Raw genomic sequence first — 18,434 nt, 5'->3', positions numbered from 1 at the left:
TAGTGGGTTTAAATAGTATATGAAAATTAACCTTTTTATTTAAGGGTAATGTTATTGTATAGAAAGAATTTTTTTCTACACATGTAGAAGACAACGATACATCCGAATTTACAAAAGGTCAGGGTCGTGTGTGTTTAAGGGGACAACCCTTGCATTACCCCAAGGAATGTACATGTTGGAAGTGGTGATTAGCATATGACTAGATGTATTTAATATTTAATAAACAAGTTTAAATTGCCATTACTATGTGGGAGTGGATCTTCTCCGGTGGAAAAAAAATTAGATAGTGTGTAGTGTTTGATCTCACTATTTATTGTTCTCTTTCTCTTATTAATTTCTGGTCTCACTTATAGAATTAAAAGTGAGAGATCACATTTTATTCTCTCCAGTAAAAAAAAATGGAAAGGATCTATTTCTTTAATATAATATGCATCTTCTTACGTGGCAACATTAGGATTGAGTTTGGTTTAGAGAATAAAACAAGACACTGAGAATATGAAACAAAAAATAGAAATACAAAAAATAGTATTTTTATATTTTTTTGGTGATAAATTAAATATAAAATAAATAAACAATAAAAAGTTCAATTGACTTTTATTTTTTTCACACAATTTAGAATAAAAAATAAAACAATAAAAAATATAATCATAAAAATTTGATAGTGATAAATTGATAATAAAAGAAAAATAATGAAAAAATAAGTTGTGTTTTTATTTAGTATTTTTGTGTCCTTTCTAACAAAAAAGACAAAAAAAAATACTAATTCAATATTCCAGAATATAATATTTTTGTTTATATCTCATTTTTGTCAAACACGATTTTATGTTTTTGTATTATATCTCAATATTTTATCCTTCTAAATAAATGCACCCTTGTTTGTTCTTTGTTGGGCCTAAGTATATATACATATTTAAAAGTTCAATGTGCATATTTATACACATAGTTACCATAACCAAATTAGTAATCAAATTGGCTAGACTACTAAATCATCAAATTATTAGTTTAATTGGTGAGTGATATATTGAACTGATTTAATTATTATATATTATTATTTAATTATTGAATTATTGGTTAAATAATTATATAAAATTTATTTTTTAATTTTCATAACAATTATTTTTTTATTTTTATATTAAATTAGCTATTATTTTATTTATTAACTATTATTTTTATTTGATCTCTTTATTAAATGCATTTACAATAAAATGGATCAATTTAAAAAAAAAAGAGAGTCTAATGACATCTTAATCAAGATAACAACACTGACCTATAATAAAAGTTATAAATTCAATTGTAATTATTCTCTCATTTTATTAATTTTTCACTGGAGAATAAAATTAATCTTCTTTATTCAAAGATACAATACAACGAGCGCGGGAAACAAAAACTGGCAACCTGACTCGAAAATTTGATGGTGGTTTTGGCGGCAAATATGAATCACAGTGGGTGGCTTCAGATTCTGAACTTAGAAGAGAATGTGCATATTCCATTGCAAGAGAAGAGATGCAGTCTAAAATAAGCGCTTTCTTCAAATCTTCTTCTTCCTCTTCAGCTTCAGCTTCAGCTTCTGCTTCTGTTTCCCATCCGAAACCCCTTCCCCACGACAATGACGATCTTCTCACCACGTGGGAGAACACGAAGCATCACATCTTCATCACTTACACCAAGAGAACGCGCCCCAACCCTAAGGCTGCTTCTTCTTCCTCTTCACCGTCCACCGCCGCCGCCGCCGCCATAACCGGAACAACTGTCGTTAAAAACAAGAAGAGGAGCTACGCCCAGGTTCATCTCGATTTCGGTCAATCCGATTTCCTCTTGCGAACTTGTTCCACCTGCGGCTTCAATTTCACTCCCGGCGACCTCGACGGCGAGAAGTCGCACAACGATTTCCACAAATGCTACACTCAGGGGATCCCTTTCAGAGTAATTTCAATTTCAATTTGTACTTGTGTTCATTCTATTGATGATTTGATTCCTAATTGGTATGTTTTGTGTTTAGGGTTGGAGCAATGAAAGGGTTCTGATGATGCCAACCCTCAAAACGGGTCGAATCGTTTTGGTCTTGGACACTGACCCTCCTGCTCACAGAAACAAGGTACTTTTCGATGTTTCTTATCAACATTTTCACTCTTCTTTGCTGATTTTTGGGTAGCGTAATTGGGATTTTGTTGGTGGTGGCAGGTTGAAGATGTGGTGAGAATGATGGAAATTGAGCTTGGAACTGGATGGATTCTTCATCAACTCTGTAAGGTTGACCAATTCTTACTTCCGTATCATCATTTTTCCCCTTTCTCATAGCTTGAGAAGTAATGTTGAATCTGTTGACAAAAATTGAAAATTTTAAAACGGCTAAAGTTCATTTTAGTAAGTAGATTGCTATTGTTACAATTCACCAATTCAAGTGTAATTCATAAAAAGCGCTTGTGTAACCTATTACTTCTTAGTAGTTCTTACAAACTTATGCCTTTATTTTGCTTCTGTTTGAAATTCTGTTTCTATTGAACAAGTATTGGGGATACTATAATATTGAGTGAATATATCTCAATGATTTGTTCATTGGTGTACTCTATGTATTTGTGCAGGTCTATCTGTTCATATCTCAGCATAGGATTGTAGGGTGTCTAGTTGCTGAACCAATCAAAGAAGCATTTAAAGTGATCTCTTCTTTTACCGGACATTCTGATATTGGAAAGAAAAGGGAAACAAAATCAACCACTCTCCAGTTTGGGAGCATAGTTTTTCAAAGAGAGGTCAAGAAAAGAGCAGTTTCAGCGAGTAACTCTGATGTGATGGAGCTTGGTGGGGCAATCTTCTGCGAAGACAAGGCAGTTGCAGGTGTTTGTGGCATTCGAGCCGTTTGGGTTACTCCCTCCAACAGGAGAAAACACATTGCAGTCCATATGCTAGATGCAGTGAGGTAAACTTATAATAGTTATATAGTAGGTCTATATCTCATGTGAAATTATGCTGCGTTTGTTTGATGACATCAAACACTAATACATAGACACGGTGGTACACGTCCATCGTTTGTTTGCTGAGACACGGATTTTTGAAGGACACGGTGACACACAAATATACATAAAATACATGTATTTTGTGTCTTTAAAAAAAGATGAGACACGGAAACACATTGATGAGACACAAATATTTACTCTTTTATCCTTAGAAATTTACTCTTGTCCTTATTCCATTGGTGATGATATAAAGATAAAATTGATATTTAGTTTATATTATGTGTCTTGTTTAGTATCACCAAACACAATAAAATTTTTTTGTATTTGTGTATATGTCTCTTTGTGTATTTGTGTCTGTGTCTATGTATTTAAAAGACAATAAACAAACGCAGCTTTAAAGATCATTTGAACCAACTCATGGCAATTCATTAACCAAAAGTTCCAACCTCCAGTACATGCTAAGAATGATGGAATAAGCAATACTCCATTTTCTTTTGTCTATTAACTATGGAAATTTGGCACATTCTTATATCTATGTACCAAATTTTCACAGTAATAGATAAAAGAGAACGGAGAGATTATTATGTTTCCGTACCCTAAAAGGAAAAACGATGTCACATTTTACAAGTTTTAAATACTACCTTTTGTTTAGGAGTGGATATTGCCACTCTCAATTTGACAAGATTTTATTGTAAACGTTTGTTCTTTTGTATTGAGAGTGATAATATCCTCCCCCTTGGATTTAATCTTGTTTATTCTTAATCTTAAATAAATTGTACAGAACATTGATTTGTTTTCTTTTGCCAATTTGCCTGTTTTGGATTGATGGCAGGAAAAGCTTCTGCGCTGGCTCTGCACTTGAGCGCACTCAGCTAGCTTTCTCTCAGCCAACCTCATCTGGAAAGGCATTAGCTTCTAGTTACACTGGCACTGGATCATTCTTGGTGTATAAAGCTGATAAAACAGTTGTAGATAGAGAAAAAGGAACCCAACAAACAACCCATACTTTGATCACTGATTAGTAATTAAAAACTACCTCTATTGTCTGTTTACTTATACTAATTTATGCTATTATCCTTCCATATAATTTTGCTCAATTTTCAATCAGTCATCACTTTTTTTAAGACTAGCTTATCACTGACTTAATTTTGTTATTAGGGAAACTTTTATAAAATATAAAATTTTTAATTTCCAAAATAAATTAAAAACAATTATTTTTCAAAATTCAACTTTCTTGTGTTTTTATAAAGTTCACCCATCACATCTATGAACTTGCCTATAAGTTTGGCGAATTTACTTATGTTTTTAGTTTTTATAATTAATTCAATTTTATTTAAATAATTTAAAATTATAAAATTTTTATAATTGGAATTAACAATTTAATTTAATTTAATAAAAATAAAAATATTTATACTATTGTTAATTTTAAATTAAAAAATAAATACATTTATATTATTTTTAAATTAAAAGAAGATATTTCTTTTAAATGATATGAAGATGTTTATTTAAATTAAAATTTTTAAAATAATAAGAATACGTTTATTTAAAAGTTTTTAACATAAAATTATGAAGTTAAAAAAATACAAGTTCGTTTATTTTTTAAGTTTAAAATTAACCTTTCAAATGGTTAATTTTTTTAAACCAATAAGTTATAATTCAAATGACATATTCTTTTTGTATTCATGTAAGAGGTAGCGGGTTTGAGTCTTTCTATCTTTGGTAAAAAAAATAATTAATTTTTTTAAATTGAATAAATATGATTAATCTTATGAGTATAATAATATGAGTATATTTAATTTTATCAAATTAAATTATTAATTTAAATTATATTTATTAAAGCTGAACCCATAGATATGTAAACAGGTAAATTATGTAAATGTAATTATTGAAGTTCACCTATCTATTATTAGACTAAACTTTATGAAAAAACAACAAAAAAAATTTTTTAACTCCTGACAAATAATGTGATTTTAAGTTATATTAGAAATTAAATTTTTTTATATTTTACAAAAGAAAAAAATTTCTTTGATTCGCGTATATGAAAGATGTAGTAAGAACTTGGGTTTATTGACGAATAAAGAGTCAAGTGATGAATGACATAAGTTACAAAATTGAATTATTTGTACTCTGCAATTCATTTGTCTATCAAAAGTAGGATATATATATATATATATATAAACTGAGATTTATAAAAGTATGTTGATCCAAGGAATGCAAAAAGATTTAGGGAGGATATTGTAATTACATTCACATAAAAAAACACTTTAAATTTATGTATATGGAACATATAGATAAGAACAAGGGATTAAGCAATGAATGACATAAGCTATAAAGTTGGATTATCTGTACTCTGCAATTCATTTGTCTATCAAAGGCCGTGAAAGTGGGGTAATATATATATAATAAACTGTGATTTATGAAAGTATGTTGATCAAAGAAATGCGAAATATTTGGGGAGGATACTGCAACTGGATTCATATCCAACACCAAAAAATCTTTAAATTTATGTATATGAAACGTATAGATAAGAACTTGGACTTTTTAATGAATAAGGGACTAAGTAATGAATGTTAGATTATCTGTACTCTATAACTTATTTGTTGTCTATCAAAGGCGTAAAAACTCTCAGGTGATCACACTTTTGAATTATGAGAGTATGTTGATCGAAAAATGTGAAAGATTTGATGAGGATACCATGACTACATCCAACAAAAAAAACACTTTAGATTTATGTATATGGAACGTATAGACAAGAACTTGGATCTATTAGTGAATAAGAAGGTGGTGAGGATAGTGTGATTGGATTCACATCCAACTAAAAAAATACTTTTAGATTCGTGTATATAGAATGTACAGATAAGAACTTAGACCTATTGGTGAATAACGGGATGGTGAGATACTGTGACTGAATTCACATCCAACAAAAGAAAACACTTTTAAATTTATCTATATGGAACGTATGGATAAGAACTTGGACCTATTGATGAATAAGGGGGTAGTGAGTACTGTGACTGGATTCACATCCAATAAAAAAATACTTTAGATTCATGTATATGGAACGTATAGACAAGAACTTGGACCTATTAGTGAATAAGGGGGTAGTGAGGATAGTGTGACTGGATTCACATCCAACTAAAAAAACACTATAGATTCGTGTATATGGAATGTATAGATAAGAACTTGGACCTATTGATGAATAAGGGGGTAGTGAGATACTGTGACTGGATTCACATCCAATAAAAAAACACTTTAGATTCATGTATATGGAACGTATAGATAAGAATTTGGACCTACTAGTGAATAAGGGCGTGGTGAGGATAGTGTGACTGGATTCACATCCAACTAAAAAAATACTATAGATTCGTGTATATGGAATGTATAGATAAGAACTTGGACCTATTGATGAATAAAGGGATAGTGAGATACTCTGTGACTGGATTCACATCCAATAAAAAAACACTTTAGATTCATGTATATGGAACGTATAGATAAGAACTTGGACCTACTAGTGAATAAGGGCGTGGTGAGAATAATGTGACTGGATTCACATTCAACCAAAAAAATATTTTAGATTCGTGTATATAGAATGTATAGATAAGAACTTAGACCTATTAATAAATATGGGGATGCTGAGATATTAAGACTGGATTTACATCCAATTAAAAAAAACCACTTTAGATTCATGTATATGAAATATATAGACGAGAATTTAGACCTATTGATGAATAAGGAGTTAAACAATGAATGACATAAGTTGTAAAGTTAATTATCTGTACTCTGTAATTTATTTGTTTATTAAAAGCCTCTAAAAATTCTTAGTAAGATTAAAGTTTTAATATATATATAAATTGTGATTTATAAAAGCATGTTCTGAAAGGTTTAATAGAACATGATCTGATGTTAATCACCCTTAGGCTTAGTAAGGATTAGGATAGATACACTAGTTTGTTCTTAGATTAGATTTAAGTAATGGATCGAGGGTTTAAACAGCATAGCAAATTGTGAATAATTAAATTGTCAATGCAAAGAAATTGTAAGTTTGGGAATAAACTTGCATATGGTTGGTGCTTGCATTGGAAATACCATAACTATTTCAAGAAATTTGGAAACAAACAACTCAAGAAACAGAAAATTTTCTTTATAACTAAAACTTCTATCGAACCTGTTAAACCTGGCTCAATTTTACTACACATATATATTTATATACATTAATGTTTATTTTTTATTTTAGTAATTCTGTTTAACCATGGGAAATTATCTTATTTATAAAAGTGGATGAATTTTTTATTTATATTTTTTAAATTTTTTTTAGGTGGTTTAAACAAATGAGAGGAACGAAACTAAGATTCTAAGAAAAAACAATTAATAATATTAAATAATTATTTTTTATTAATATCAACTACTTGTTAAAAATTATTTTAATTATCTTAAATTATAAAACTTTAAATTATAAATTGACTAATATTATCTCATTATAAATTATTTTTCATGTACTCTGTCATTTCGCAATGTATTGTTTGTTGTTACTCCATTCTTTTCTCGTGACACACATATAAGGTGACAAAAGGAATTACAATTTCCTAGCATCTTCCCATCATGCCAAATGCTAAGGCCCCAATTTTTACATCAGAGTTCTAATATATATATATATATATATATATATATATATATGCACCTTAAAGTGAAGATTACATTGTTCTAATCTCTACAAGTTAACTGCTAGCAGCAGCAGCAAATCCACCTTTGTATTCAATCAAATTAAAGGAAATTTTCCTAGTTTGAAGACTATAGAAAGTAGTAAAAAAAATTATAACCAAATTGCAGAAAATTTTACTATCGAGCAATGCTAGGGACCAGCAACTTTTGTGATTGGTAGCCATCAAATAACTATTAATGATGATTTAATAGTGTGAGATTGGTGTGAGATTTCATCTAATGACTCACCTTTCTCTATTGGTTACATGTTGGCCAAAATTCAATAAAATTGCTGCCCCCTAAATTTATTTTTATTATTATTATTTGCACAAATTATTACTAAACTTGACCTTATTTATTTGGTTTAAAACCTTATTATTTAACTAGTAGTCTAGTAGTGAAGGGTGTGTGGATAATACGCATGAAATTCTAATTTTAAATATTATTACTATTACTATTATTGTATGAAAAAACAAAATTAACTTTTTGTATATACTATCAATTAACATCCCATTGTATTTTATGTATGAAATTTGAGATAATTTTAATACGAATTCAATAGATTTAATAACATAACGTACAACATTATGAGTAATCTCACAAAATTAAAATATTTTAATAACACATGACCTTCAAAATTAAGTGTTAGACCACACAAAAATTAATTATAATTTATTCTTTGATGCAAATCTAAGATTTATCTAGGAGGTGCATGATTCTCTGTGTGTTTATTATATTTAATTTTAATATCCTTTTCAAAGGGCCTCTATAAACATCAGTGTTAGCAAGATTGATTGGAGACAAATACTTTTCGTCTAAATTAGAATCCCATTCAATTATTTTGTTGAGACTATAATTCACTTACTATGTCAATGTACCTCTTTCTGTGGAAATCTTATATCTTATAATATGATTTTAAATTCTACGCTGTTAAATTTACAAAGGTTCTATTTGAATGCCACATAAGTTTAACTTTTAAGAATAGGGGTGTAAAAATAATCATTTTTATCTATATTGAAGAGCTTAATTAAAATTTCGTTTAAAAAAAATATTACATTAACTTTACATACAAATACACACTTATATTGAGTTGATGGTTAATTTTTTTTTTTTCATATAAATTTAGGAGTTTTATATTCAATTTACATCCCCTTTCTCGTATTGCTTTTGATAAATTATTATTATTATTATTATTATTATTATTATTATTATTAACCTTTCCAAATATATAAAACTGTATCAATTCTATTATGTCTATATGTTTTATAATAAATATTGTTTTTATATCATATTTTTTTTAATAATTAAATACAAATTTTTTATGTTATTAATTAAAAATTTTTTTTTTATACTACTTCCAAGTGTTAAAGTATGAATAGTGTTTTTTTTTTTAAAATACTAATGTCAATCAAGAATTAAAGAAAATGTAATTTATTCATAATAAATAAATAACAAAAACTCACCTACATTTATCTCTATACAATATTAATAACTGAGAATTATTAAATAATTTAATAAATTTAGCTAAATTATTATCTAATTATATGGTTTTTTTTTGGGTAATTATACGATAAAAGATGCGCATTTTTTACCTAAATAAATAGATGATCCCATGGGAAGCCCAGCAGCCCACAAAAAAAAATTCGATTTTGCCTTTTTCTTGACCCCCAAGTCACCAATTCAGTCTCCACATACTTCCAATTCCAATGTTACCCCTACCGCCATTCTCAAATTACTAAACTGCCATGGCACATTCTTTTACCCCGTATTTATTTATACGTTTTATTCTTTTATATATATTCGATTAGTTCAGAACCCTCCATCCCTCTAATTCCCCCCACATACTTCACTCCTTCAATCATTCCTCTCGCGTCGTCGTCACTTCAATTTTCATCCCAAAACACAATGTTCGACAGCGAAGGTGCCCCCATCTCCGTCGTCTACTTCGACGGCGACACCGAGTCCACCCTCGGCCAATTCACCGTCAACGCTTCCTTCAACTTCAACAAGTTCCTCTCCTTCCTCAGCCACAAGATCGGAATGTCCCCACACCACTTCTCCGTCTATCTCGCTACCTTCGGCACCAATCGCAAAATCCCAATCACCGCAAAGGTTAACGTTGCCGCCATAGTCGCCGCCGAAAGCTCCGCGGCCGCCTCATCCTTCTTCTACGTCAAGCGATCCCGGCGTCCAAAGCGGAACCGGACACGCAACAAAGGCTCCCGCAACGGCAGCGCCAACAACATCATCAACCACAACATCTCGTCGCCGGCGAACGTGGTTCTCCTGCGCCGGAACAACGTCGTTTCGTACGCCGGCGCGGGGGTTTCGGTTTTGAGTCGAGTGGAGTACGAGAAACGGTTGATGGAGTTACAGATGGAGAAGGAGAGGTTCGTGTTGAAGATGGCCACTGGCAGCGGTGCGGCTTGCAAGCACTGTTCGGCGGGAATGGATAGCGGTTTTCATTGGTGCGTTTATGATGCGGTGACAGTTGGGTTTAGGTCACCGGCTGGTCCGGTTGCCCGTCCCGTAAGGGGTTCCGGGTAAGAATGACGTGTTCTAAACTTCAAATTTCTCTTTATGCCTCTCAGTGGTGGCGACTCGTATGGTATGGTGTGAATATTAGTTGAGCATAGATGGAAAAAGCTCGGGGGCTTTTTCGGAAACTAAGAAAAAAGCGAGAGTTATCGGATGCGGTGTGGTTTACTATAGCAAACGGAAGGTGTAACTTCCACACTGCTTTTTTTGACATTGATTATACAATTAATTAATAATTCGGTGAACATTAGTCTATAGTATTGATAATTGGTTATACACTTTGGGCGTAGGACGATGGTTTTTGTGACGGCTTTGCCCCTTGCTTGGAGAGAGGGTGCTTTCTGTTATTTGATCAATTTTCTTTTCTTTCTTTTTTGTTTTGTTTGAGGTGGGAAAATTGGTCGTTATGGTTTATGATGGGAAAGGATTATTGTGAGTTGTAACAGAATGGTGGGCGTGGGACAGCAAGGGCTGCTTTTTTATATCATTCTTCTAAGTTGAGAGATGGTGATTTCAATCTCTAGGTTGAAGGCAAATCCAGCAATAATATTTAAGAAAAAGATGCTGCTTTTTCCCCCTTTTGGGGTTTTTTTAATTTATATTGTTTTCTTGCGTTTAACGTTTCATAAATTGTTAGTTGAAGATTTCCTGTGTGTTCTCCATCGTTTGGCTATTGAATGTGTGTCCGTTAGCATGTCCAACTCGCTGACATTATGGATAATGGATTAATCAGGTTGTTAAATCTCATTTAGCATAAAGACCTTAAAAAAAGGTAGATGAAGAGTTTAGGAAAACAAATTCTCTTGATTGAAATACCAATGTGCGAAGTTGCGGAAATAAACGTGAGAGGAAGAGAGAATCAAGGAAAGGAAATGAACATTATTATTCGTACTGTACGAAAATAATTTTAAAAAATATATATGCTTGAAAAAATTAAAAAAATAATTAAAAAAATTTCTTAACGAAAAATAGGGAAATGAATCCTCTCCATTGTTAAAAAAAAAAAAATTTGAGGGTGTAAAGTTTGATCTCTAGCCCTTTATTGTTTTTTCTCTCATATTTATTATTGATCTCACTTACAAAATTAATGGTGAGAGATTATACTTTACTCTCTTAACAAAAATTGAGAGGATCCATTCCCCGAAAAATAGAGAGATTCGAACTAGCGATTTCTTACATGAATATTTTGAGTTATAATTCATTGGCTAGAAAATATTTTTTTAACAAGTAACAAATATATTTTATATTTAAAAAATTGTTTATACATTTAATTAAAATTGTGGTGAGAATATTTAGATGCATATTTACAACGAAAAATTGAAAAAAAAAATCATCTTAAAAATGTATATTTATTATTTAATATTTGCTGATTTTTAACATATTTTAATTTTTTAATAATTTATTTATTCGTTTATATTATCTTTTCGGTACAGTAAATTTCTAAAACCCTTGGTCCAATACTCCAATTCCAACTTCCAAGAGAGCACTCGTGTCATTAGCAGTTAATTGCTGGGTGCATATCCGTCATTTATCTCTAGTTATCTACCACTAATATAACTAGGTAGCGGCAATAGCACCAAGCAGGCAAGCACTACTATGTGGTGGCCTTTTGAAGTGTATATCTAGCGATTTAGCTAGGCTTTGCAAAACCTAATAAGACTGAACAATTCAGTTTTACCATGTCTTGCGATATATAAAATCCTATGCTTCAATTAATTAATTATATAAAATTATTGCAGCCCCTTCACAAATGAGTTTCTATGTTGCATTTTGCACATTGCTGCAATGCATAGAAAGATCTAGATTCATCTGGATAAATCTACAAGTAAAAGAGAAATATAGTGCAACAAAAGCCTAGCTAAAAAATCTAGAGAAGTCAAATGATTAAGCATATGTAACCACCATGTTATGAAGTATGAACCATGAAGCAGTATTAAAACCTTGTATATGCACCCTATTTGGGTTAAGTTGCATACTTGCATTATTTTCTACATTAACTAACTTCTGAACTAATAATTTTTCTTTTTTGGTCTGGAACTTCTGAACTAAATTTCAATGTGTGGTACATGAGAGATACTTCTTTTTAATGGGTTCACGGCCCAAAGGCCTATAAACCAAGAACAATACCGAAAACAAAAACACTAACTTCCAAAATAAGATCCAACAATACCGTTTTGTTACAAATCAACTTGGTTAGTCTATTAGTTAAATAAAATATTTCTATTAAAAAAAATAAATTATTTATTTTGTTTAAAAGCTAATAATATTTTACTCATCATGTGATAGTAACGGACACACACTACTGTAGATAACGAAATACATAGACAATTTTATTTTATTTTATGCTATCTATTAATAAAAGGACAGATATAATAACTTAATTGATATTTTTTTTAAAGACTAATTAATCCTAGATAAAATTTAATTGTCATTTTAATTTTTTTTTTTTAAATAAAACTAAGATCCAGAAGAAACAAAATCAGTGTGTCGTAAGTCAAAACTATACGGGACTAAGGAATCATTGACCAAGCCCAATATGAAGAGGGAAAAAGTTCAATAGCATTAATATGCCTAGATATTCTTAACTTTTTAGGAAGAGTTGAGTTTATGAGTTATATAAATTTATCATTTTTAGTATATTAAGTCAATTTGTTTTTTCTATTATTTGATAACATAAAACATAATTTAATTGATTCATTATAATATTTAATACGAAAATATCATATATACGTAAAAAACAAATTATTATATATTTATGTATAAATAAATATTTTTTTAATTTATTTTTAATATGTATTTTATATTTTAATATATATCTTAATTATACAAATAACAAATTTGGTAATTGATTTTTTTGTATACACGTAATATTGTAGTATTTAATATTAGTAAAATTTGAGTCAACTTAGTAATCAATAATAAGCAGGGGCAGAGTTAGATAAAATATTAGAAAGGGACCAAAAATATTTATACAATAAACTAAGACTAAAATAAAATTTTAAGGGGGAGTAAACTAAAATTTATATATAATTTACATGTAAAAAATTAAAATTAGGGGGACTATTACCCCCTTTCCTACCACTTGGCTCCGTCCCTGATAATAAGTATTAACAAGAAAGTTTTTCTCTTATAGAAATTAAATTATAAATGTAAGATGGAAAAATTGTTTTATTAATTTAAAATATTGACCAAATTAAAATTAAACAAATTATTTAAAAAAAATTATGAATTGATATTGTTTAACACAAGTTTATTTATATTTTCTTTTTTTTTTATTTAGTACTTTGTTTGAATTTACGATTATATAAAGACTTGGCATCAATAATATATATATATATATATATATATATATATATATATATATATATATATATATATATATATAGTTTAAAGTTAATATTCCTGTATGTTAATTAAGATGATAAATACTTTACATTCTAATATATATATATATAGAAACTATTGGGGTTAGTAATTTTTAATACTAACATAAATATTAAATTATTTTTAACAAATAAATTTTATTGATTTATTTGTGAAAATTTTTAAAAAAATATAGATGCAAATTGTATGTGTACAAAATTTTGATAAATATAAATATAAATTATATATTATTTATATGTAAAATTTTTATAAATATAAATACAAATTATTATTCACTAAATATTAACAAAAAATAATAATATTTACTGATTATATAGTATTATATAATAATAATAATAATAATAATAATAATAATAATAATAATAATAATAATAATCATATTTGAAGAATTGGTGTGAAATTGTATTTGGTTCCCAGCTTTATATGTGAGTGAGTGAGTGTTGTCCGCGCACCTTGTTTTCCAAATACCTTATGAATATGGCGGAGCCACTCCCACGACCACAACACTTTTCTCGGATATCAAACCCTGTTCCGCCGCTACCACCACCACCACCACCACCGTATCCACAGGTTTGCTTCCTTCTCTCTTTTTCTCTCCTCTTTCAAGACACAGCAAGTAAATGAGCTGAGTTGCTACTGCGTAGGCGCGAATTATTTATTTATTTTTTCTTTCTTTGTTTTGTGATTGGTTTTGATAGGGACCCATAATTCTGGCACCGCCGCTAGCAGCAGCTGGGCAAATTGTTTGGACTATTACACCAGCACCTCTTCTGCCGGTAGCACAAATTCTGCCGCTACCACCACCACCACCACCATCTGGTGGTTTTAGTGGAGTTGCACCTTGCAGTTACAGTTATCAATGTTTTACGCCAACTCATCAGCCACTGCCTCCGCTGACGATTCATCCCATCTCACCGCCTCAACGCCCTCAACCCCTTCAGGTATTTTAAGCCAATAACCAAACCAGAACATGCACTAGATTGTCATATTCTCTTTCTTTAATTTCTTCTTTTTTTTAAGGCCTTTATTAGGCCATATTATCCGGAAATCAATTGTTCTGTTCACCTTGTTTCGCTTAACCTTCATTTTTGGCGTTTTTGGCTTCCATTATTGCTTCACTCCTTTATTCATTCATGGTTATATATATTAAATAATGAAGGGAAATTAGTGATATTTATTCCATCTTTTGGTATATGCAATATGAAACAATTCTTTTTTTTTTTTTACTTTATACACATAATAATTATTACAAAAATATTATGTGCATATTATAAATTTCTCATTAAATTAATCACTATATAATATTTGTTTATAGATACATATCATATTTAATTTATTTTTTATGTATATTTTATATTTTCACGTATATTTTATAAGATAACTAATTCAATAGTTGAATTTTAGTATACACATAATATAATTGTAGTTATTGTATATTATAAATTATAACTATTTTATTTAAAAAATTATACTTAAAAGTGGTGCTATACAATATATAACTTAGATCTCAAATATTATTTTTAAATAATTTGTAGAATATTAATTATATTGCCTTTTGGATAATAATCTTGTTTCGGGTAGGTAATAATATATTGTTTTTAACACTAAATACTAATTTGATTAAAGCATAATTTTATTATTTCTATTCATTTAAGTTATATTTTTTCTATTTTTAACGTGTAATTTTATATTTGTATTTATTGTTTAATAATATAGGAACATTAATTCTATGACAATCAATTTCAGTCAACATATAACAAATTATTAAATAAATTTATAATAAAATTCACTAAAAATAAATTTCTATTAAGTTTAAATTTTAAATATTCTTATTTATAAGATTTTTAATATTTTTTCTTGTATTAAATATTGACTTCAAATGTGGAACGTTGACTCAAAGACTTTCCCATAGATTTAACATCACCTGTGTAATACCACCGGGCCAGCAACTTTTACTTTTTGTGGCCAGCATTGAACCATCAAAAGAAAAATAAGTGATTTCTTATTATTGGATATAATTTCATACCATTAAAAATATTATTGATGGCCAATTAATAATTACAAAACATAAAAATTGTTGGTCCCTAGCATTTCTCTACTGTATATTCATCTATTTTCCTGAATATTGTAAAATATTTTCGGAATATATATGAAAAGATATAAACACAATATGGGTATGAATGGTTCAATGTGTAGGTAAATGGGAAACAACAGACAAGTGGCTCCTTCTCTGACTCATCAGGTAGCCGTGGCACTGGTGTGTTTCTTCCTCCTCCTCATTCTTCAACCCATCATCCTCCACTTCCAATTCAAAAGTCACACACCAACCATAATAACAAACTCACCCGTTGCAAAGGTTAGTGTTCTCGTCATTTCATATTACCGAGTTTAACTTTTCTTTTTCTTTACCTACTTTAATTTATTTGTACTATTCTATTTAATATATTTGCTTTGATACACAATTTTATTATTAAATTATCAAATACTTTATGTATAAAAATTATTTGACTATTCTTTCCTTTTATTAAGAATTATTTTTTTTTTTTATAAATAATCGCTCATTTAAATCAAACAAAAAAATATATATATGTTTAGCCTTTCAAACTAATAATGCAAAACAAGAAAATTTCTCCAGGACACATAAAATTTAAGAATGGCATACTAAGCCTATTACCTCTTTATGTTAGGTATATATATATATATACTCAATCTTCTCTAAAATAATATATAATTTATTCTTTATGATGTGTCAATTTTTAATTAATTGATAATTTAATTTAATTACTGATTATACTAGTAATTTAAATTACTTAAATTTAATTAAAATTAATATTTTAACCATAATAGAGATCATTTATAATTAAATTATAATTTAAAATAGATCATGATATAATTTTTAAAATATTAATAAAAAAACTCCTCCCTAAATCTTTTTCGCTGAAGAAAAAGAAATTATTGAAATAATATCGATAGAAAAAATTATTGAAAAACTATTACAAATTTACTAACTTAAATATTGGTTCTAATTAACAATTAATTAGACTTTATATAGCTAGAACAGAGCATAAAGAATCCGTCTCAGTATGAAGGTATTTAGGTACAGTTTTAGAGGTTTCTGAAGATTTCTATTTAATCAGAAAACAGTGGTCAAATAAGAAAAGAAATATCATTCTTAAAAAAAGAAATAATTCATCGATCATTTATATGTATAAAAAATTGTTATTATAATAATATTCGGTACGATATCATATTTGAAAGTACATCATCTTTTGTTAATTTGATAATCTTGCAACAGCAAGTGTAGGCTCTAATTTGACGACAACAAAAAGTTTATAACTGAAAGTGATGTTAAAATGGAGTGAAACTCATGAGAGAGGGGTAAATTTCAAATTATTAGTATATTAAGTAATTAAAATATCAACCAATCAAAAATTAATTCATTAAAAAGAATAAATTATATGTTATTTTAGAAAAGATTAGATAGAATACACATATATATGAATTTTAATCTTTTTGCAAGTTGTAACTAATTAGAAAAGATTTAGATCTTCTAAAAAAAAAGTTAATAAAATAATAAAATGAAAAATTAATTATCATTATTTTATAATTTTATAAAATATATATCTTATTATTGTTTTAATTTAAAAATAATTTTAACTACTCATTTTACCAATTATCAAATTTTTTTTAAAAGATCTTGATCCGGCCAGAAAATATCAAACAATGTTGCTGGAGTGAAATCATCAAGATTTAGATGAGTTAAATTGATTGTACAAAATTCCGTCCCTTTACTAACCTGACTAGATCATTTGTTACAACTCCAATTTATCCAAATTAATTGCAATATTTGTGATGAATATCATGCATAGACATTATTACCCAAATGTTTGCTTACATAAAAGGGGTTTATTATTCTAGCTTTATTTGTATAAAAATGGCGAAAACGCTTCGTTAACCAATGTATTTAAAATTTGATCAGAAGTTTTTATAGATTTTTTAAAAAATATATTAATTTCAATTAATGAGACGTGTGACATATCTCCAACCACAAATAATATAAAAGAAAGTAAATAAATAATATAGTAACAGTGATATCCTTAAAGAGGATTATTCATCACTAATTATCTTTGGTGTTATGGCAGGAATCTGGAAACGCGTAAACAAAAACGATGATGAAGTGGTGAAGCAGCAAATGGAAGGGCAGCAAAATACTACTGTTCCTTCTCCTCCTGATCTTATGGGATTGCCAAAGGAGTGGACATACTAGCTCAATTTTTGTGAGTCTAGAAAAAGGAATTAAGTCTTAATTAATGGCCCAAATAAAGAGGAAAATACAAAGATGATATAAGTGGTTTTTTTTTCTTTCTTTCGAAATCTGGTTAATAATAAAGGTTTTGAACTTATCGATATTTACTCTGATCTGCATAATAAATAAAAGATAAATAATATAGCTCCCTTGATGATATATCCTTCTATTTTACACAGATTCTGGGTTGAATTTTTTTACTTTAAATTTTAGTCTTCGAATTACTCTAGAACAAACTCATGATATTTTTTTAATTCTTATCACACTAAACTATATTTTCCATGTGTGCTTAACCAATAATAATTTACTGTCATTATTAGCAACTTGAAAACAAAAATCATTAGAGCTACACCTGTCCACGTATCAGCTACAGATAGGATTGATCAATGGAGGCTAGCCATTGTAATTAATTACCAAACAACCATTGGCACCACAAACCGCATTATATATAATATAAGAGGAATGTTAGGAGCAGCAATTTTTGTGATTTGTAGTCATCAAATAATCATCAATGATGGTTTTAATGGTGTGCGATTGGTATGAGATTTCATCCAATG

The 18,434-nt window shown here is 28.8% G+C and overlaps 3 protein-coding genes across 3 annotated transcripts; all 3 read left to right on the top strand.

Annotated features, from left to right (window-relative positions):
- The first annotated feature begins 1,460 nt into the window (after positions 1-1,460).
- CTF7 (protein) lies at positions 1,461-4,061 on the top strand. Its single transcript, XM_016323839.3, has 5 exons — positions 1,461-1,923; positions 2,000-2,095; positions 2,182-2,250; positions 2,583-2,917; positions 3,787-4,061. The coding sequence occupies exons 1-5, from the start codon at positions 1,504-1,506 to the stop codon at positions 3,974-3,976; spliced, it is 1,110 nt and encodes a 369-aa protein (XP_016179325.1). The 5' UTR covers positions 1,461-1,503; the 3' UTR covers positions 3,977-4,061.
- A 5,390-nt stretch (positions 4,062-9,451) lies between these two features.
- LOC148582003 (uncharacterized) lies at positions 9,452-10,782 on the top strand. The gene has a single exon (XM_088497713.1). The coding sequence runs from the start codon at positions 9,555-9,557 to the stop codon at positions 10,194-10,196; it is 642 nt and encodes a 213-aa protein (XP_088353839.1). The 5' UTR covers positions 9,452-9,554; the 3' UTR covers positions 10,197-10,782.
- A 3,240-nt stretch (positions 10,783-14,022) lies between these two features.
- LOC107621329 (uncharacterized) lies at positions 14,023-18,017 on the top strand. The gene is made up of 4 exons (XM_016323359.3): positions 14,023-14,141; positions 14,270-14,512; positions 15,768-15,927; positions 17,714-18,017. The coding sequence occupies exons 1-4, from the start codon at positions 14,043-14,045 to the stop codon at positions 17,836-17,838; spliced, it is 627 nt and encodes a 208-aa protein (XP_016178845.2). The 5' UTR covers positions 14,023-14,042; the 3' UTR covers positions 17,839-18,017.
- Positions 18,018-18,434: the final 417 nt, after the last annotated feature.

The sequence above is a fragment of the Arachis ipaensis genome, chromosome B10 (assembly GCF_059453495.1).
Source record: "Arachis ipaensis isolate K30076 ecotype BB chromosome B10, ASM5945349v1, whole genome shotgun sequence".
Taxonomy (NCBI): Eukaryota; Viridiplantae; Streptophyta; class Magnoliopsida; order Fabales; family Fabaceae; genus Arachis; species Arachis ipaensis.
This window is presented reverse-complemented; position numbering and strand designations above follow the sequence as displayed.

Coding starts and splice junctions, on each gene's coding strand:
- CTF7 (XM_016323839.3), top strand. CDS start 1,504: ATGCAGTCTAAAATAAGCGCTTTCTTCAAATCTTCTTCTTCCTCTTCA. Junction 1,924..1,999: donor CTCAGGGGATCCCTTTCAGA/GTAATTTCAATT, acceptor TTTTGTGTTTAG/GGTTGGAGCAATGAAAGGGT. Junction 2,251..2,582: donor TTCTTCATCAACTCTGTAAG/GTTGACCAATTC, acceptor GTATTTGTGCAG/GTCTATCTGTTCATATCTCA.
- LOC148582003 (XM_088497713.1), top strand. CDS start 9,555: ATGTTCGACAGCGAAGGTGCCCCCATCTCCGTCGTCTACTTCGACGGC.
- LOC107621329 (XM_016323359.3), top strand. CDS start 14,043: ATGAATATGGCGGAGCCACTCCCACGACCACAACACTTTTCTCGGATA. Junction 14,142..14,269: donor CACCACCACCGTATCCACAG/GTTTGCTTCCTT, acceptor TGGTTTTGATAG/GGACCCATAATTCTGGCACC. Junction 14,513..15,767: donor AACGCCCTCAACCCCTTCAG/GTATTTTAAGCC, acceptor TTCAATGTGTAG/GTAAATGGGAAACAACAGAC.